The 22,036-nt window shown below is 40.0% G+C and overlaps 2 protein-coding genes across 6 annotated transcripts in view; one reads left to right on the top strand and one right to left on the bottom strand.

Annotated features, from left to right (window-relative positions):
* Positions 1-6,840, top strand: part of LONP2 (lon peptidase 2, peroxisomal) — a 113,162-nt gene extending 106,322 nt beyond the window's left edge. For both annotated transcript variants that reach the window (XM_007533678.3, XM_007533677.3), the window contains 3 exons: positions 1,042-1,249; positions 1,662-1,852; positions 6,426-6,840. In XM_007533678.3, coding sequence (XP_007533740.1) covers positions 1,042-1,249; positions 1,662-1,852; positions 6,426-6,647 — 621 coding nt within the window. In that variant the 3' untranslated portion in view covers positions 6,648-6,840. The remainder of the gene's footprint in view (positions 1-1,041; positions 1,250-1,661; positions 1,853-6,425) is intronic.
* The window catches only part of SIAH1 (siah E3 ubiquitin protein ligase 1), a 63,188-nt gene that overhangs the window by 1,585 nt on the left and 39,567 nt on the right, over positions 1-22,036 (bottom strand). For 2 of the 4 annotated variants that reach the window (XM_060185606.1, XM_060185605.1), the window contains exons 2-4: positions 19,076-19,888; positions 18,166-18,213; positions 8,474-8,571 (exon numbers count right to left, since the gene is read on the bottom strand). In XM_060185606.1, the coding sequence (XP_060041589.1) occupies positions 8,495-8,571; positions 18,166-18,213; positions 19,076-19,886 (936 nt within the window). In that variant the 5' untranslated portion in view covers positions 19,887-19,888 and the 3' untranslated portion in view covers positions 8,474-8,494. Of the gene's footprint in view, positions 1-8,473; positions 8,572-17,861; positions 19,889-22,036 lie in introns of those variants that run through there. The other 2 variants (XM_060185607.1, XM_007533676.3) reach the window with 1 other exon arrangement.

The following is a 22,036-nucleotide window of genomic DNA, read 5'->3' as shown; positions in this document are numbered from 1 at the left end:
TTTTTTTCTTTTTGCTACCAGGGTTATTGCTGGGGCTTGGTGCCTGCATGGTTCCACTCTTCCCAGTGGCAATATTTTTCCTATGTATTTATTTTAATAGAGTATAAATAAAGCAAAGGAAAGACATCTGCAACCCTGTTCCACTACTTAAAAGGCTTTACCTCTGCAGGTAGAGTTCATACTCAGGACCTTAACCTCTACTGGATGAGGCATCAGACAGCCACAACACTTTTTAAATATGTGACAAAGAAAAAAAGATTTCTACATTCTGAATCACTCATGATTACCTAAAAATAAAGGCTGGTTCTGGAGAACTTGAAAACATGTAACCTAGTAAACATTTATAAAATAAAGAAATAAAATGTCTGGGTTTAGTCCTTTAAAATTAGGCATGCATAACCATAACGAGATGTGGCTTCTTTTTTCTTTTTCTTTTTTTTTTGCTTCCAGGGTTATTGTCGGTGCTCCGTGCCTGCACTACAAATTCACTGCTCTTGGAGACCATTTTTTTCCCCTTTTGTTGCCCTTGTTGTTTTATCATTGTTGTGGTTATTATTATTGTTGTTGTTGTTGCTGCTGTCCTTGGATAGGACAGAGAGAAATCAAGAGGAGGGGAAGACAGAGAGTGGGAGAGAAAGATGGACACCTGCAGACCTGCTTCACCACCTGTGAAGCAACTCCCCCCGCAGGTGGGAAGCTGGGGGTGGGGGGATCCCTACGCCAGTCCTTGTGCTTCGCACCACATGCGCTTAACCCGCTGCGCTACCACCCGACTCCCTAGATGTGGCTGTTCAGAATCAAAATTATTCACACATATTTTAAAGTTGCTTCTGGTAAGTGTCAAAAAGAGTCTGGGGGGGGGGCACAGAAAGCCATATAGTAAGTGGTGTGACTAGATAGAAATCATGTGAGCGGCTAAGTACTTTCAGGTGTAGTATTAAAAACTTAATCCTTCCTTGAGAGAAGCAGATCTTCACATCATAGTATAAGTAGGTTATTCAGCCTGAGAAGACCTAACTCATTTTCCTTCTTTCTCTCAAGGTATCTGAGCGATTGAGTCAACCAGGAGTGGCTATAGGTTTGGCTTGGACTCCCTTAGGTGGACAAATCATGTTTGTAGAGGCAAGTCGAATGGATGGTGAGGGTCAGTTAACTTTGACTGGCCAACTAGGGGATGTCATGAAGGAATCTGCCCATCTTGCCATTAGCTGGCTCCGCAGCAATGCTAAGAAGTATCATCTGACTACTGGTAAGTGGCCTGGCTGTATCTGGGATGCAGTTGTTGGCACAGAACCTCTGGATCACAACCCAGGAAAAATGTCATAGTTCAAAAACAAAGATTAAGGTGAACTTGAAATTATCAATTACCTTCTGTAAAGTGCAAACCTTTGGTTTGATCTCCTGTAAAATTCTCCTCTGCACTGGCTAATACCCAAACTAGAAGCTGACTCCAAGGGTTTGTCTTGTTTTTATTCCTACTGGGAATGAGATCAAGTTATTCTTACACAAACACCTCCACTCTGATTGTACTATCCATTAATATTTTGAAGGATTCATTTACCCAAAACATTCGTTTTTGTCTCTCTGATTTTTCCTTTTTTAGGAGAAAAGGAAAACAGGTTTGCTTTTTCTACATTAAAATCCTGTTTTTCTTTTTAAAGCTTCTGGAAGTTTTGATCTTCTTGAAAACACAGACATCCATCTGCACTTCCCAGCTGGAGCTGTCACAAAAGATGGACCATCTGCTGGGGTTACCATAGTAACCTGTCTTGCCTCACTTTTTAGTGGGAGACTGGTACGTTCAGATGTAGCCATGACTGGAGAAATTACACTGAGGGGTCTTGTCCTTCCAGTAAGTATAAAAATTCTACTTCTATGACTTTAAAATTTTAGCTAATTATATTTTTAATTGAAGTATTGACTTGTCTTCTCCTTAGAAATAACATATATTCTTTTTTTTAAACAAAAAGAGGTTTTTTTATTTATTTTAATAAAAGAGAAAGATAGACCACTGCTCAGCTCTGGTTTATGGTGGTGGTGGGGATTGAACCTGGGACCTTTAATGCCTCAGGCATGAGAGTCTTTTGCATAACCATTATGCTGTCTCCCTAGTCCTCAATTTTTTTACTATCACTAAATCATATGTTTATATTTTTATTAAATAAAACTAATCATTTTTTGGTTTTCCCTTTTGAGAAAGAAGACTTGCTAAGAAAAAAAAAACACATTGTGGTCATTAAAAATATATCAGCTGTTCAAAGATTTGTTCTGGCTAACATATTACCAAATATATAAATATATGGCTTATATTTGAAATGGATAGTGGCTATTTTTTTTTTTCCTCCTCTAGGGTTACTACTGGGGCTTGATGCCTGCACTATGAATCCATTGTTCCTGGAGGCTGTTTTTTCCCCTTTTGTTGCCCTTGTTGTTTATCATTGTTGTTATTATTATTGTTGTTGTTATTGCTATCATTGTGGTTGGATAGGACAGAGAGAAATGGAGAGAGGATGGGAAGACAAAGAAGGGGAGAGAAAGACAGACACCTGCAGACCTGCTTCACCACTTGTGATGGGGAGCCGGGGGCTCAAGCCATGGCCATGATCCTTACACTGGTCCTTGTGCTTCGCGCCACGTACACTTAACCTACTGTGCTACTGCCCGACTCCTGATAGTAGCTATTTTTTTTCTTTTTGTTGCCCTTTTTTTTTAAAATTTTTTTATATTTATTTTCCCTTTTGTTGCCCTTGCTTTTTATTGTTGTTGTAGTTATTATTTGTGTTGTTGTTAGATAGGACACAGAAATGGAGAGAGATGGGGAAGACAGAGAGGGGGAGAGAAAGATGGACACCTGCAGACCTGCTTCACCACCTGTGAAGCGACTCCCCTGCAGGTGGGGAGCCGGGGGCTAGAACCGGGATCCTTATACCGGTCCTTGAGCTTCGCGCCACATGCGCTTAACCCACTGTGCTACTGCCCAAATCCCGATAGTAACTATTTTAAAAACATAGGCCAGTTCTCACTTTCCAAAGTTTTTGTAAGAACGCTTTGTTCTCCTCAGAGGAGTTGGGTGGTATCTTAGATTGCTATAATAGTTAATACCAACTTAGATTGCTATTAACTAGATCTGTAGAAAAGTAACTATTATATTTGGGCTGGGTGGTTGCACACCTGGTTAAAGTGCATGTTACCATGTACAATGACTTGAAGTTCAAGCACCTGGTGCCCACCTGCAGAGGGAAAGATTCACAAGCCATGAATTAGTTCTCTTTCTTCCTCCCCCCTTCTCCCTTTCTTCTTAGTTTTTCTCTTTCCTGTCAAATAAAATAAATTTTAAAAAATAACTAGTATAAAATGGAAACTGTAGTGAAGATTAGTCATGTCTACTTGTTAAGATTTTTTGAAAACTTTCATGCATATGGGGCTTTGTAGCTTCAGTCCATTTCCTGAGCTACTTATAAAAACACTGATAAATGCATATGACTGTATAGGATCGTGTAGGCTTCTAAGTCATTAGTTAGTCTGCCCCAAAATTTTGACAGGTGGGAAATTTTTTTTTTCTTCGTACCTCAATGGTAAAAGTAGATCACAAAATCACCAACTAAGATTACTAGAAGTGCTCTCAATCAGAAACTCATATTATGTGTGTGGGGGGTGCACCTGCTTGAGTGGACCCAGGTTCAAGCCCCTGGCCCCCACCTGCAAGGGAAAGCTTCATTAAGTGTTGCAACAGTGCTGCAGGTGTTTCTCTCCGTCTTCCCACTCTCCTCTCAATGTCTATCTCTACCCAAATAAATAGTCATATTCTAAATCCTACATAGGACTTGTAGAACTTTCCTCAAAAAAATGACTGTTCTTTTGTCTTCATTTTACTCAGAAGCTGTTGCGTTCCAAGTGGCAGTAGAGGTCTGTTAATACTAACAGTGCTACTGAAAGGAAATGAACAAGTTCTGTGATAAACTCTTTCTTCAGTTTCCTAATTCAAGATGGTAGCTGACTAGACAAGGAATAGATTCTAACACTCAGAAATGAGGAGGGTGTTGTTCAATCAGCTTCTGGAAGGAAGAAAGAAGTATCTTGGTTGATGAAACCAGAACTGCAGAAAGAAGTCAGCTTTCAGAAAGAATCTGGGGAAAGCATTAACTTAGGACCAGAAAGTGAGAGGAGCAGAAAAGAGATGGTAAACAAAGGCCAGGGACTCAATGAAATCTCTACAGAACAAATGGTTCTTCCAATTGAGTTGGTCTGCTGCTCTTAGAGTCAGTAGCACTTCACAAGGATTTCCTTACTCCTGACAGAGGAACATAAGCCACAGCTAGATGTAGGAAAGTCTTCAGCTTTATATAAGCATGAGTGAAAGGAGCAGCATTTAAGAGAAAAACTTTGTAAGGGCAGAGGAAAAAAAAATTCAAACACAGACCTCTTTGCCTGGGAATATCTTAGCAGTAGAACACAGGACTTGCACGAGTCCTAGGTTTGATCCCCAACACTGCACACGCCAGGGCTGAATTGTTCTTTGGTCTCTTATAAAAAGTAAATATGGGTTTGGGGAGTGTGTGACCCTCTTGGACTTAAAAGCATGGGCTTGGAGTTGGTCAGACTATTTAGAAAGACAAACTATTTAGAAAGACAGATTCCAGTTGTGGCAGAGAGAATCGGAAAGAGCAAACTGTCAATGAAATAAATCATGGAGTATTACCACAAATCTAGGGTTCTTAGACTGAAAAGGCTCACACCACAACACATTGGACTCTCAAGCATAAGCTTCCAAGTTCCCAGTCCCCAGTGTCACATGTGCTGTAGTGATGCTCTGGTTCCCTCCATCACTCACCTCTCCCATTAGTGAATTAATCTTTTTAAAAAGAAATCACCTAGAAGATTTCATCTCATGACTTTTCAGATCACCCAGGAAAAGCTTTCTCATCAGTGATCCTAAAAGTGCATGATATACTCAAAACTATGAGGCAAAATGATTTTCAATTTAGTCTTGCATACACAACCTTACTGTCAGTCAAGCATGAAAGCAAAATAGGCATTTTCATATATGCTTATCTTCTACTCTTCCTGAAGAGGATACTTTGAAATTGTACTTCAGCAGTGTAAGTTAAAAACCTGGAAAGCTAAGGGCAGTGGGCTACGATGACAGCTGTGCAGGATGGCCTAGAGTGGCCAGTCTGGATTGCGACAGTTGGAGGGCTGCAAGGAGGCTGTCTCCAATAATGATTACATGTCCTGAGTGGTATGGCTGAGAGCTCTTTGTTATCTGTCGCTGCCTAATATACCACACCAAGATAGTAATGCTAATCTAACACTTCTTGTGGGAGGGGAATACACCCAGGTTTTCTAGGACTCTTCTGACTTAGGGTATCTCATCTGAAAGTTCATTGGGACTGGAGTATCTGCTTCTAACCCAGTTCACTCACAGCTAGCAAAAAGTGACCGTGGTTGATAAGAGCCCCCAACTCCTTACCTTTTTGAAGGGACCACTGAGGGCAATTTTTCTTTTCTTATGAAAAAGAGAATGAACGTGGAATGGACCACATGCATATGTGATACTGCTGAACAGCCTCCCAGGCCGCGCACGCGTGCGTGTGTGTGTGTGTGTGTGTGTGTGTGTGTGTGTGTGTGTGTGTGTGTGTGTGTGTGTTTCTGTTGAGAGGCAGAGAGAGACACCACAGCATTATAAGCACCATTCATGGTGTTTTCATGTGATGTTGGAATTCAAACCCAAGGCCTTGCACATGGAGGGCTCACGCTCTACCTTTTGTCTTCTCACAAAACATAGTTTAAAACCACCACAAAAGCCTAGATAATTTTGGAGTTTATTTTCAAGTGACATAGAGATCATTATTTTAAACCTCTCCAAACAAACAGTGAAACAGGTCAGTAGGTGTCTTTTTCCCTATCTTCCCCTCCTCTCAATTTCTCTCTGTCCTATCAAACAATATATATTTTTTTGAAAAAATGGCCACAGGAGCAGTGGGTTCATGGATTCATAGTGCAGGCACCGAGCCCCAGCAATAACCTTGGAAGCAAAAAAAAAAAAAAAACCTATCCAGAAAAAATTATCTTGCACACAGCTGAGCTCTATAGGAATGGTAAATCTGGATAAATGACAGTTCTTTTCCAGAATCAATCTATAGGCAAGATTTAGAATGTAAATATGTTGCCTTGATAGTAAAAGATAAAGGATTTTTAAAAATAGAAGAGATACTCATTCTCATCAAAAATTTAGAACTTCCCCCCCATCAAAAGGTTTAATGTAACACTAACAATGTAAAATGTAGGCTGCTATCTGTTAACTCTTTCAGTGACCTTTTCTAGCTCATATTCTAACAATATGGAAGTTCATTGAAAGAAAGATGGTGGTTTCTTCACAAGCTGAAGATGCTCAGAAATCTTAATAATGTTCTTCTCTCCTTTAGGTGGGCGGAATTAAAGACAAAGTGCTGGCAGCACATAGGGCAGGCCTGAAGCGAATCATTATTCCTCAGAGGAATGAGAAAGACCTTGAAGAAATCCCAGGGAATATACGACAGGATTTAAGTTTTGTCACAGCAAGCTGCCTAGATGAAGTTCTTAATGCAGCTTTTGATGGTGGCTTTACTGTCAAGACCAGACCTGGTCTCTTAAATAGCAAATTGTAGGCTGAAATCTCCACTTTTTAGAATTCTGAGTTAAGAAGTGCCAAAAGGTACTGACATGGTTGATCTTGATTATACCCCCATAAGGGTACGCAAAATGCCTAATTTGTGAACATTAATCACAACAGATAGAAAACTCAGCTGGTGGCTAGTGTTTATTGCAGAATTGTTAATTTAATAAATTAATAAAATTGAAGCCGTCTTATCTTTTTTTTATATTTATTTTCCCTTTTGTTGCCCTTGTTTTTTGTTGTTATTGTAGTTATTGTTATTGATGTCGTCGTTGTTCGATAGGACAGAGAGAAATGGAGAGAGAAGCAGAAGACAGGGGGAGAGAAAGATAGACACCTGCAGACCTGCTTCACCACCTGTGAAGCGACTCCCCTGCAGGTGGGGAGCCAGGGGCTCGAACCAGGATCCTTATGCCGGTCCTTGCGCTTCGCACCACATGCGCTTAAACCACTGCGCTACTGCCCGACTCCCCCGTCTTATCTTTAATGGGGTCATCAGTGTTTCTGAAAAGGTAAAGGACAGTGTAATTCTTGGCATGGTCCCAAGGACAGAAGCATCTGAGAATTTAGAAAGTTAAATTCTCCAAGCCCCATCAAGAGACCTTTGGAATCAAACTCTGGGAAAGGGAACCATAAATAGATTTCAGTAAGCCTTCCAGGTGACTCTGACTCATGGTAAAGGTCAGGAACCATTGTTATGGTTCTGTTAACCCATAGCCTTAACAGGTTGACCTGTAGATTTGCCATCTTGAGGAGAGTCCAGTCCCCAGAGGGAGGCAGCCTTCCATCTTGAGATGGTCTCTGTGCTTGGTATCCTGACTCCTGCCATCTCCTCTTCAGACCTTGTTTGCTTATTTACAGCCCAGACTCTCAAAGCCTCCCTTTTGAGTTATTCAATCCCAAGGATTGAATAACTGTGTAATCAAGCTCTTCTACTCACTAGAGCTAATCACGTGAAATTTGTTATCTGAAGTTTTCCTCATCTGTACCAGCGTTACTATGAGAGTTAACTTAGAATTCAACATAAAACAGCACTGAACTAATTCAGTCAGTAATGGACTGCTGGATCTTTTATTACATGAACAGATACAGTTTTATAATGCACTTGATGTCTTGATTGTGAGTGGGATCTACAAGTTATCCAAAATACTGTCCTCATACTTGTTTCGTACAGCCAGGAAGTGGCTTAGTAGAGTCCAAGTTCTGTCCCCTGTACTTTTTTTAATTTTTAAAAATCTGAATGCATTTGGGAGACCAGGTCCAGACCATCTGGAGAGTAATTTCAGTATTGTGCAAGCGGCATAGAATGTACTTGTGCCTTACCATGCACAAGGCCCTGGACCTACATGGGAGCACCACTGGCAGCATCAATGGAATTCCATTGATGGTGGAGCAGTGGCTGTGATGTCTTTTTCTGAAAGAAAAGAATGGGAAAGTTGGCTCGGGATCAATGAATTAAGCATATGCCAAGGCCTTCACTTTGCAAAACCAAACAAAAGAAAAAACCCTGATGGCATTGCCATCATTGTATATGGAGTACACTCACTGAAACATGAAGTGGCAGGCTAGCGGTGGTGCAGCCAGTAGAGCACATGTTACCATATGCAAGGACTCGGGTCCAAGCCGCTGTGCCTGCTGACGGGGGAAGCTTCATGAGCACTGGAACAGTTCCGCAGGTGTCTTGTTTCCCTCCCATCTCTGCTCTATCAAATAAACAAGCCCAACAACAGTGGATTTATCATGCAGGTGCCCAGGCCTAGATAACCCTGGTGGCAAGAACAGTGTATATATAGAAGTCAATCAGTTAAGATAGCTCACCTGGATAGAGACCCTGCTTTGTCATGATATGACTCTGTTTAGATCCAGCCCCCACTGCACTGGGGAACTGGAGAAAGCTCTGGTGTTGTGATAGTGTCCTCTGGAAAAAAAAAAAAAAAGTTGGCTCATAGTAGAGAAGTCTTGACATCAACCAAAAAAATGAACACATTACTATTCCTAGCAATAAGCTTTTTCTGAGTACCTTATGTAAGTGGATGTATACAGCATGTCCTTTTGTTCTGATGTATACTTCATGTATATGTTTTTTGTTTTTAACCAGAGCACTGACCAGGGACTGAACAGGATCTGAACAGGAACATTGGTAGCTCAGGCATAGATGGTGTGTGTTCTCCCCAGCCCCATGTTGTAGTGAGTTATCAGAATTGCAGTTCTCGATGATTGTATAGGCTGCATTTTACTTACTCATCTGTTGAACACTTGTTTCCACCTCTTCACTATTGTGAACACGTGTATGAATATCTTGAGTTCCTACTTTCAAGTTCTTTGGGGAATATACACATAAATCAACCCGTATCTTGGTTAGTTTTCTTCCTGTATAGTTTTCCACCACAGTTGCACCACTTTGACATACCCATCGGCTCCAGTTTCTCTTATCACCATTGCTCATTGTAACCCAAAGATCCCTTTTATCACACTCAGCTACATTATTTAAATTGGAAATGCTGATTTATATTTAAGTTCCAATTCAGTAGACCCAGGTAAGACCTTAGAATTTAGCAAATTTTAGGAGTCGGGCGGTAGCGCAGTGGGTTAAGCGCAGGTGGCGCTAAGCACAAGGACCAGCGGAAGGATCCCGGTTCGAGCCCCCGGCTCCCCACCTGCAGGGGAGTCACTTCACAGGCGGTGAAGCGGCTCTGCAGGTGTTTGTCTTTCTCTCCCCCTCTCTGTCTTCCCCTCCTCTCTCCATTTCTCTCTGTCCTATCCAACAACAATGACATCAATAATAACTGCAACAACAAAAACAAGGGCAACAAAATAAATTGATTAAAAAAAAGAATTTAGCAAATTTTAAATGGTACATGCTATTTATACACTGGCTTTTCTTCACTATTAAGACTGAAATTTTAAGTGCCTTGGTAATTAAGTTCTGTATTTCAGGCACACTATTTTTACTTTAAACAGGTCCTCTGGTAGTATTAACATGCTAAATGTGTTTTAATGATCAGGGTTAAAAAAAAAATACTGTGTGCAACAGATTTCCTTCTTTCCATTTCTTCCCATGACATTAGCCAATGTTTATCCTCTGATTATAATAATTATAATACTGATTATGAGAGAGAATGAGAATGGGTCCCACTCCAGTGCTATCACTGTGTGGCAGTGGCTACATAAAATTTGGAAGTGGGGGTTGCTCAGGGAGAGGGGGTGGTTCCAAATTTCTCTCTGCTGGATAGTAACTAATGTGTACCACCCTGTGCTAGGTAACTGGTGTATATTTAAGCCTTTTCAAAGTCAGAATGATAGCACTAGGAATTTTGGTGGTGGGTGTGGTAAGACATGCATGTAAAGGTGTGTAAGGGCTGGCCTAGGAGGTGACAGTGGTAGAACTGGATTTGCAAGCTTGAGGTCTTGAGTTCCATTCCCAGCACCACATATGCCAGAATGCAGCTCTAGCCTTTGCAAATCTTGTGTTTTTATATATGAGTTAAATAAATCTTTTCAAAAAAATATTTAAAAATGAACTCGGGGATCAAGCGGTAGTGCAGTGGGCAAAGCACAAGGACCGGAGTAAGGATCCCGGTTTGAGCCCCCGGCTCCTCACCTGCAGGTTAGTCCCTTCACAAGTGGTGAAGCAGGTCTGAAGGTGTCTTTCTCTCCCCGTCTTCCCCTCCTCTCTCCATTTCTCTCTGTCCTATCCAACAACAAACAACATCAACAATAACAATAATAGCCACAAGGCTACAACAACTAGGGCAACAAAAGGAGGGGAAAAAATAGCTTCCAGGAGCAGTGGATTCATGGTGCAGTCACTGAGCCCCAGTAATAACCCTGGAGGCAAAAAAAAAAAAAAAAATGAACTCAGACCTACTGCTGAGCAGGTAGTTCAGCTGACAGAATGCAGAACTAGCACACCTGAGGTTCCTGACTCAAATCCAGATGTGACATGTATAGGAACAATGCTGTTTTCTCTCATGTAAAAAGTCTTTAGACTTTTTTTTTAGCATGTCTGTAGGATTAACTGCAGACATGTTTTTATGAATGAGCTGAAATCAGACAAAGGAACCTGACCTGCAAAGAATGTTGTTTGTTTTCTTCCCCAAATTTATCTTGTAAGTACTGTTAAATGTAAACATCCAAGGTTTGCTTTCAATTTTAAAAGGGAGGGGAATACGAAATTTCAAGGGAGTCAGGCAGCAGCACAGCGGGTTAAGCGCACGTGGCTTTGCAAAGCGCAAGGACCGGAGTAAGAATCCCAGTTTGAGCCCCTGGCTTCCCACCTGCAGGGGAGTTGCTTCACAGGCGGTGAAGCAGGTCTACAGGTGTCTATCTTTCCCCTTCTGTCTTCCCCCTCCTCTTTCCATTTCTCTCTGTCCTAACAAGGACGACATCAATAACAACAATAACTACAACAATGAAAAAAAAGGCAACAAAAGGGAAAATAAAAAAAAAAAATTTCAAGAGAGGAGAAAGACACCTTCAGACCCGCTTCACTGTTTGTGAAGCGACCTTCCTGCAAGTAGGGAGCTGGGGCTCGAACCAGGATTCTTTTGTGGGCCCTTGTACTTCGTACTATGTGTGGTGTGCTTAACCCAGTGCACCAACACCCCTCTCCTCCCCACCAGGTTTGCTTTTAAAATAAAAAACTAGAGAACTAGAGAATCAGACATTCACTGCAAAGGTTTAAATTCAAGACCTCATATTTTTCTTAATATTTATTCCCTTTTGTCGTCCTTGTTTTATTTTGTAGTTACTGTTGTTGTTGATGTAGTCATTGTTGAATAGGACAGAGAGAAATGGAGAGTAGGGGAAAACGGGGAGACAAAGACAAGACACCTGCAGACCTGCTTCACCATTTGTGAAGCGACACCCCTGCACGTGGGGAGCCTGGGGCTAAAACTGGGATCCTTACACTGGTCCTTGCGCTTTGCGCCATGTGCGCTTAACCTACTGCACTACTGCCCAACTCCCAGGACCTCATGTTTCTAATCATGGCATCACCTAGGCAACCCAAATTTTACTTTAATGAAAATCTTTTCACTATTTTGGCAAAAATTCCTCACTTGGATCCTGTGCTTTGACTACATGCACAATCCTATTTCAAGCCCCACCCCCACCCCCACAAAGAAAGCTTCATAACTGGTTTTCATTTTGCATCTATCTAAAAAGCAAAAAGAAAGCCTCATCCTCACGAAACTGCTATTCAGCAACTTAAAATCAAAACTACAAAGTATGTTCATAGCCTTTTTGATGATAATCTAATGCTATGCTAAGAGATCTGCAATGGCCATTGCAGTTAATAAAACATTCCCAGTGGACTCACACACCTGAGTTTGATCCCCAATATCCCGTGTGTCAGTGATGATCAAGTTCTTTTTCCTTCTCTCATTGATAGTCAAGTTTATATTCCCTATGCAAGCCTATGGGAATTCCATTTATAATAATGACATCATCAAAGATAATTCTTAAAAACTATTTTTAAATATTTATTTTAATGAGACACACCAGTGCACTGCTCAGCTCTGGTGATACTGGGAATTAAACCAGAAATCTCAGAGCTTTAGGCATGAAAATTGTTTGTATAACCATTATGTTGTCTCCCCAGGCCACATTTTTTAATGTGCTTTGGTCCAGACCCAGGATCTCATACATATGCTCTGCCCAGTCATTGAGCCACTTCCCAACCCCAATTGCTACCAAGATTAGGGAAGGACACCAAAGCATTGCTCCATTTATTTTTTAAATACTCCCTGTTGTTGCCCTTGTTTTATTGTTGTAGTTATTGTTATTTATGTCGTTGGATAGGAGAAGAAAGAGATGGGAAAGACGGAGAGAAAGATACCTGCAGACCTTCAATTGTGAAGCAAATCCCTTGCAGGTGGGATCATCCATGGCTTTTGTCACTGGTGCTGGGGACAGAATGCAGGGCCATGCGTGGAATAAATGCAATTCTACCTGCTAGCAACCTCCACTGTACAGGAGGAACTAGACAAGAGTAAAGTCACATAAATATCAATAGATACTTGTAGGATAAGAGTTCAAACCTACTTAATTTGAATCTGGGACCACAATGGGACCAGATTTTAGAATGTGCTTGACGTAAGTTAAACAAATTTAGGGGGTACATTTTTTAGAAAAATTAGATTATTTTGATAAAGAGCTAAGTAGCCCAAGGATCATAAGCAGGAAAGCACCAAATAATGCTGCTTGGAAGAATGCACTGGGTAGGTGGAGGGAAGGATAACAAGGATCCCAAGACATAAGTTCTGTGTCTTTCTTCTTAATTACATGCGACTATAGTACTAGTGGGTAGGTCAGACAGTTCATCCTATCACATACTTCTACTCTAGTGCAGCAGTTACAGACTGCCCCCCAGGTGTGTTCAGCTTAACCCAGTGATTTAACTTGGTCACTTATCAATTTTTTTTTCTAAATATTTATTGGAGACAGAATCCCAGAGGGAAGGGGGTGATAGAGGAGAGACACCTGGCAGAACTGCCTCACCACTTATAAAGCATCTCCATCTCCTGTGCAGGTGGAGACCAGGAGTTTGAACCTAGGTCTTTGTGCATAGTAATGTGTGTTCAGTTGGGTGGACCACCACCTAGCCCATTTATCTTCTCAGGAATCTGAATAAAAAACATACTTCATAGCATAATGGTTATGCAAAGAGACTCTCATGCCTGAGGCTCCAAAGTCCCAGGTTCAATCCCCCGCACCACCATAAGCTAGAGCTGAGCAGTGCTCTGGTTAAAAATAAATAAATAAAAACAAAAAAACATACTTCTATCATTACTAGAATCACTGAAGATGTAAACTGAATATAGAGAATTGGGGTGGCTGTTTAGGCCTTAGAAAGTCATACATAGTAAAAATAAAAGGAAAGGCAGGGACAGAAGAGACAGCTCACCACATGAGAGCTACACAGCACAGCACCTGAGGATAATCCAATACTGTGGTGTTTCTCAGATGATGGGGAGTGGTGAAACAGCACATGAGCAAGGTCCCACTTTCACACACAAAAAATAAAATGTATCACTAACATATTAAACTGCCCATGATTGAACAGGACAACTTTAAGCTTAAGAATATAAAAGCAAGAGTAAAGTTCAAGAGTATAAAATCTATTCCCATCCTATACAGACTAAGAAAAGAACAACCTTGGGGGTGTTTATAGAAGAAACAGAATGTTGATAGCAAAGGCCAAAAGACAGCTCGTAAAATCTCAAATGAGCCAAGAATATAGGTATAGATATGAATATCCCTCCAGGCAAAGAGAAGATGATTTAAAATTTAACAGGTTTTTAAATGTCAACCTATTAGCTGCCAAGCCCATAAAAAATACTATCTTATAATATTAACTATTGATTGTCTTTTTGAACCCTAAGACAACAGGAACCTCACATCTTCACTATAGAGCCCCTACTTCCCCCAGTCCTGGAACCCTTGGATAGGGCCCACTTTCCCGTATGCATCTCCCAATCCAAACCAAATAACATTGCATCTGCCGATCACAACCTAACCAAAGCAACGATTGCTACCTCAACATGCTTCACCTCAGAATGTATCCAGAGACTTCACGTGTGGAATGACAACCCTTCAGCTTCATTACTCGGGTGAGACCTTTCCTTTAATAGTACACTCTAATTTCATCTCAGGTAGTTCACTTTCTAACAAAGTCCCATAACCTAGATATACACCAGTTTCTGTGAGAGAGAGCTTATGTGCACACATATCCATAAACTACTGCAAAATATATACCTGAAAGCAGGACTACACTAGAGTTTACAGTGAGTACCTCCCTAACACTTCCTCTCCACTATTCCAAGCTTGGGATCCATGATTGCTCAACAAATTGTTTGGCTTCATATGTTAACTCTCTTTTCAATCACCAGGTTCCAGATGCCACCAGGATGCTGGCTAGGCTTCCCTGGATTGAAGACCCCACCAATGTGTCCTGGAGCTCAGCTTCCCCAGAGTCACACCCTACTAGGGAAAGAGAGAGGCAGACTGGGGGTATGGACCGACCAGTCAACGCCCATGTTCAGCGGGGAAGCAATTACAGAAGCCAGACCTTCTACTTTCTGCAACCCTCAACAACCCTGGGTCCATGCTCCCAGAGGGATAGAGAATGGGAAAGCTATCAGGGGAGGGGGTGGGTTATGGGGATTGGGTGTTGGGAATTATGTGGAGTTGTACCCCTTCCTACCTTATGCTTTTGTTCACTAATCCTTTCTTAAATAAAAAATTAATAAAAAAAAAATACTATCTTAATTTGTGTATATTAGCAAAACATGAGGTCACAATGAAATGGCAAATTCTTCACTTGCTCAAGTGTTCATTGGAACCTCTCCCCAAAATGGTAAGTTATCAAGACCTTTACGTTTTAAAGTATCTTAACAAAACCAGGAAACAGAAATGCTCAGACAGTATAAATAACCCAACTTTTTTTTAGCATAGATAAAGCAAATATTCAACAGGAGAAAATTATAGCCAGTCCTCACAAGTTATCTAATGTGGTGCTTCTCCAAGATTATTAAAATAATGGGCTATTATTTTTGTCATCACCAGGGTTTCATTTCATTGCTTCAGACTCACTTTTTCAGATAAGACAGGAGGAGGAATACACAACAAAGAAGTTTCTTCAATATAGTGGGGGCCAGGATCAAACCTGGGTCACATAAAGATAAAGCAAGCACACTATCTAGGTGAGCTATTTTGCCAAGCCTCATGTAGTGGTATTTTTTTAGTTATATATATTTGATAGAGACAGCCAGAAATCGAGAGGAAGTGGAGAGGGAGAGGGACAGACACCTGTAGCCCTGCTTCACCACTTGTGAAGCTTTCCCCCTGCAGGTGGGGACCAGGGGCTTGAACCTAGATCATTGTGCATTATAACATGCGCTCAAGCAGGTGCACCACCAACACCGGCCCCTGGTAGTGTGATATTTAAATGATCATGTTATGTGTGAAGGTGCAAGGGAGTCACATGATCAAAAATTACCTACTTTAAACCAAATTTAAATATATAGAAATAAACAAAAGACTAGAAAAATTGAAATGCTCTGGACTGAGGAGATTAGTACAAAGGACTCCATGTGGGAATTCCTAGGTTTGATCTCCATCACCACAAACAAAAACAAAATTAATGAGCCACTGTCCAGTCATCTCTAAATTAGATTGCAGATTTCCATTGTATCATTTTCTTTTTAAAAAAAGTTTTTATATTTATTTTCCCTTCTGTTGCCCTTGTTTTTCATTGTTGTTGTAGTTACTGTTTTTGATGTCATTGATGTTAGATAGGACAGAGAGAAATGGAGAGAGGAGGTGAAGACAGAGAGAGGGAGAGAAAAATAGACACCTGCAGACCTGCTTCATTGCATGTGAAGCGACTCCCCTGCAAGTGGGGAGCCAGGGGCTCGAACCGTGATCCTTACACCTGTCCTTGCACTTTGTGCTACATGCACTTAACCCGCTGCACTATTGCCCAACTCCCTGTGTTTATCATTTTCCAACTTTCAGTGTGCACATAAGTTTTATAATCAAAGAAACAATTTAAAATAGTTTAAAAGCAAAATTATTTACTTCTGCAAAATATTTAATATATTAAATGAGGGGGAGTCAGGCGGTAGCGTGCAATGGGTTAAGTGCAAGGACTGGCTCAAGGATCCCAGTTCGAGCCCCCAGCTCCTCACCTGCAGGGGAGTAGCTTCACAGGTGGTGAAGCAGGTCTGCAGTGGGTGTCTATCTTTCTCTCCCCGTCTTCCCCTCCTCTCTCCATTTCTCTTTGTCCTATCATACAACGACATAAATAACTACAACAACAATAAAAGACAACAAGGGCAACAAAAGGGAAAATAAATAAGGAAATATAAAATTTTTTTAAATTAAAAAAATATATATATTAAATGAGGATTCTAAAAAATGATTTTCAAAACACATGCCTACAGACAATATGCCCAACAGTGGACCTCTTTCACCACACAAGTGCTTATACAAAAGCATTATTACCAATTCAAAAAATAATGTGCAAGGGTAGAGATAATGATTATTTCCTTTAAAATGATTACCATAAATAATGTACTATTATCCAGTGGTGGAATAAAGGGGAAGTGAAAATTAATTTTAACTGACTTTTCTAAGTTTAGAATAAACACACACCACATAAAGGCTAGGGAGTAATACAACCAGTTGAACATATGTTACCATGTGCAAGGACCTAGTTCAAGCACCCTCCCCTCCCACCTACAGGGAAGAAGCTTCACTAGTGTTGAAGCAGTGCTGTAGGTCTCTCCCTCTCTCTCCCTTTATAAGTTTCTCCATGTCCTATCAAATAAATGTTTTTTTCAGTTTTTTTTTTAATATTTATTTTATTTATTTATTCCCTTTTTGTTGCCCTTGTTGTTTTATTGTTGTAGTTATTATTGTTGTTGTCATTGTTGGATAGGACAGAGAGAAATGGAGAGAGGAGGGGAAGACAGAGAGGAGGAGAGAAAGACAGACACCTGCAGACCTGTTTCACCGCCTGTGAAGCGACTCCCCTGCAGGTGGGGAGCTGGGGTTCGAACCCGGGTCCTTGTGCTTTGCGCCACCTGCGCTTAACCCGCTGCGCTACAGCCCGACTCCCTCAAATAAATGTTTTTAAAAATTATGAAACACACAAAGTAAAATTATCTTTGGTCATTCAGAGGCAATTTCAGAATCCTGCCAGGTGACTCAGAAAATGAGCGACAACTATATGTGGTGCTGGTTAAAGAAATAATAGCAGCAGCTATACTTATTGGGTGCTTATTTTGTGCAAAGCTTATTGTTCTAGGTAACTTACCTGTACCCCACTTTAACCTTTTGAGGTAGCTACCATCATTAACCCCATTTCATGCACTAGGAAAGTGGCTTCAAGCTAAGAGGGTTGGTTACCAGAGCTAAGACTGGCATGTGGAGCTCTGGAATTCTAGCTGCAGTGCCCACACAATCACTGGACTATACAGGTAAGAGTTTCTTTGTTTTGTTTTAGCCATAACCAGCATTTAATTTAGGCTCCTAACTGCTGTGAAAATCATAATATAAGCAAGAATGAGGAAATAAACAAGACTATGTCTATTTAAAACTTCAAAATACCGTAGCTTGCTTTCTGCTATAAAGTACAAAACTAAAATGGAAAATAATTTTGGATTTTATCAAACTTAAAACTAAAGCAGACACATGAGAATTTTTTAACTTGCCAGATAATCTTTTAATGAGAATTATAAAAGACCAAAAACATTTTTTTTGCAAACTGCCCTTTTTATAAACAAATGATTTGCTTTTAATTACAAATACTGTGTAAGATGATGCCTTCTTTTGCAAAACTAATACAAGAACAAATTTCAAATGTTGATTTGTCCAATATGTTTGGGGTGAGGGAAACTTGATTTTTTTCTTTCAGTGTTTTTTAAAAAAAAATCAGTATCCCCCTTAGCCTTTAAAATAATAAGTCTGAAAAACTCAACTGGAGAAGAAAGACTATCCCATACCTGCTTCAAATAGCATCTGTAAATTCTTCCCTTTCCTTTCTGGAACTCCTATAGTCACAAAATAGCTGAATTTAAAATATTTCTAATGAGCTGATTAAATGGGGGGGGGGGTGTAATGTACTGAACACATGTATAAACTTTACCACAAACAATTATGCATATCAAAAAGACACTAACTTTAAAAAGGTACAAAAAAAAGTGAGGAAAAACCTGAAATTAAGAGAAAAGAAAAGTCAAATTTATTTAATGAAAAACTAGAATAAAAATTAGCAAATACACACAAAAATATATATATATATATACACACACAGCAGCACTATGTATTGACTCACAAAGGGATGAGAAAGCAATGGTCCAAGACCACTCAACATGGCTTGTAAGTTAAGGGGGGAAGAGGGAATCAAACATCCACACTCACACATGCTCTCTCTCTCTCTCTCTCTCTCTCTCACACACACACACACACACACACACGCAATACCCCAATATTTTCAACAGTACACTCAATCTACAACAAACACAAATTCAGAATTATTTTACAATGCTTCCTTTCTTAATACAAAAGATGCCCGTATCTTGGGTGTGTATATGTATGTGTGTGTGTGTGTATATATATATACACACACACACACACACACACATATTTATTTATTTATATTTCAGTGGTTTACTGTTGACTTACTTCTTAAATATATTAGTGTTACTACATGCAACTGTTTCCTGTATTTAACAGCCTTTCCTTTTATTTACCTTCATCTGTCTAGCTTCTTCCTACCAAAAGTTTCAGGCTGGCAGGCAGATGAGTGCCTTATTCTCTGTGAAACTGAATGCAAAGGTTTTAAACACTGGCCAGAAAATGTTTGATTGCCATTTCAACACATGGAAATAGTTACATTGATGCCTAAGTTGCCATTTTCTGCAAAAAGCTGTGCAATGCTGGTGTCAAAGACTAGGCAGTCACTATTCATAATGGCTGTTGCAATTCCCTCATGAATAGATCGAGGAGTCGCTTCCCAAGTCAATCGCCGCCTATGACCATTTAACTCAAGTCGATAAGCAAAATTTTCAGCTTGCTTGCGTGTTCCTATCAGCTGTACAATTGCAAAGAACTGCTGATGACCATCATATTTTTCCTGTTTCTCTAAAACTAACATAAAGTGAAAACCAAAACAGGACTGCATCATCACCCAGTCAACAGCACCAGGAAGATTAATGTCTGTAGCAAGGAAAACGATATCCTCTCCCTGTAGGGTTGTAATGGACTTATGCTGATGCATCAGATGGGGCATTACAGCATCCAAAGAGCCTTGCCATTTACAGGAAGCACCAGGGCACGGGCAGGAATAAGGCCTAAACTCACAGAGCTCTTCATGGTCTGCTTTTTCTGTGTGCGGCAAAGTTATTTCACATCCAGAAGAGGCATATTTACAAGGGAAAAGTACTGAATTGGCCACTTTCTCCATAGCCAAGTTGCGAATGGATCCCAATGGGCCCCGGCAAGTTGGACAACATGTGAGCTTTGGGCGACAGTTGCTACAAACAAGATGGCCACTCTGACACTGAAGAATTGGTGGTAACACATAGTCAAAGCAGACTGGACACTCAAAAAGACTCGCCAAGTCATTGTTGGATGCAGTTGTGCCAGTCAGAGCAGGCACCCTCTGGGATGGTGTACACTTGGAAGTTCCAGTAGGTAGTGCTGTTGCAGTTTGCCGGCTCATTTCTGTAAAAAAAAAAGGGGGGGGGGATGACAAAGTAAATAAATTACATATATACTTGTTTTATTATAATGTTTCCATGCCAGTAATACTTAAGGTACCATGCAAAATTGCTATTAAGAAAGTACAAGGGGAAATAAGAAAACATAAAATTACATGGGCTCTGATTATTACGGGTTGTATAATGGAAATCTCTTCAGTATTACAGAATACATTTAGAATTCTTTCTTTAAAAAAAAAAGTTAACTGTATGGATGTGTTATAAAATCTATACACACCAATGTCCATAGCAACAGTTTTTAATAGCCCAAACTTGAAAGCAGCCCAGATGCCCAACAATGAATGAATGGCTAAGGAAGTTATAGTACAGCACATATACACAATAGAGTACTATGTAGCTGTTAGAAATAATGAGGTCATCTCCTTTTCAATAGCGTGGTCAGAACTTGAAGGCATCATGTTGAGTGAGACAAGCCAGAAAGAGAAAGACCAATACCAAGTGATCTCACTTATAAGTGGAAGTTAAGAACAAAGAACAGTAAGGGGAAACTTGGACTGGGTGTAGCATATTACACCAAAGCAAAGGACTCTTAGCAAAGTGGGTAAGGGTTGTTAGGATCCTGTGTGTGTCCTACACACCAATCATAGAGGGATGAGATTATGTCTATGTGTTAAAGATCATACTGTGAACTATTAACACCCCCAACAGTTTTTTTTTAAGAAAAAGGAAATAAATGCTGAAATAGAAACTGAACAACCTAAGAAAAGTTGTATACATAAATTAAATTCATCAAATTTGTTTTGGATTTCTCCTCCTTCCAAGTGTTCAATTCCTCTACTTGATCTACTTCTTTTCTGAGTCAGTTCTTCATATCCAGTTACAGCTACTCAACTATATATGAACTTTAATTCCTCCAAATGGTGAGCAGTTATCTGTTCTAGTGGGAATGGAGGAGGGTTGCAATGGGAGGCTTTACTGCCACTCTATACTGCCACTCTATCATCGAGTAAGTCCCCTCCTAAGACTTGAACATCAAAATCTTTATAGTTACAAATAGTTACAATCTTGTTTCCTACTTTACAGTATTCCCTGAAAGGAGGATAATGAACCATCCTCAAACATTTTCAGTTCTGCATTTAATTTTATGCAAGAACCAGCATATATTAAGTAAATTATGCGGCCAGGTGGTGGCGCACCTGGGCGCACACATTACAGTGCTCAAGGACCAGGGTTTAATAAGCCCCTGGTCCCTACCTGCAGGGGGAAAGCTTAATGAGAGGTAAAGGAGGGCTGTAGGTGTCTCTCTGTCTCTTTCCCTCTCTATCTCCCCCTCCCCATCAATTTCTCTTTCTATCCAATAATAAAATTAAATAAAAAATTTAAAAAATAATTTTCCACTTCATTCTACAATAAATCAGATATAATATGCAAAGTTGGAAGAAATCAGAAAAGAACAAACGTGATATATCATAACTTTGGGGGTGAATGTATTTAAGCTGTATCAAATATAGTAAGGGAGCTTTTGCCACTAGTTGGGATGGCAATCTGTTGATGCTGTAAAGAATGTACCCCTAAAGAACTATACAAACCTGTGTATGTATAAAATTAAGATTGTAATGCATTCTCAATTATAATTTTGTTGCACAAAGTTTAGCTTTGAAAACAACAATGGTTACTAACATGATCAATGTGTATCTAGACAGACATGTTAAATAGGAATCACTGGTGGAAAAGGGGGGGAGTTATGGAGTTATATTGTCACTGAAAGACTACTATAAAGTTAAAAGAAGACAAGTATAGCAGAATTCTACTATAATATAGCTCATCACAAAAACTTAACATTGATTTAGATCTTTTGATGTCCCCATATCAAACCAGATCTATCCCAACAAAAGAACTATTAAAAAATTGTCGTTTCCCCCCAAGAACTTTAAAGATGATGATCCTGGCACTGGATATTCTTATAAAGGCAGCATTTCCAAAAACACCAATCTGTATGTTGTATGCCTATTCTATGGTTCATTTTGCTGTTCACTTAAATGAGCAACACAATCATTGCAAAGCATTTCTTTGGGCACAGTCTTAAGTCACCAGTGCCATTCAGATCACTAAACCCCAAAAGTTAATCACACTAAAGGGCAACCTAAATTTT

Source organism: Erinaceus europaeus, chromosome 2, assembly GCF_950295315.1.
Source record: "Erinaceus europaeus chromosome 2, mEriEur2.1, whole genome shotgun sequence".
NCBI lineage: Eukaryota > Metazoa > Chordata > Mammalia > Eulipotyphla > Erinaceidae > Erinaceus > Erinaceus europaeus.
This window is presented reverse-complemented; position numbering and strand designations above follow the sequence as displayed.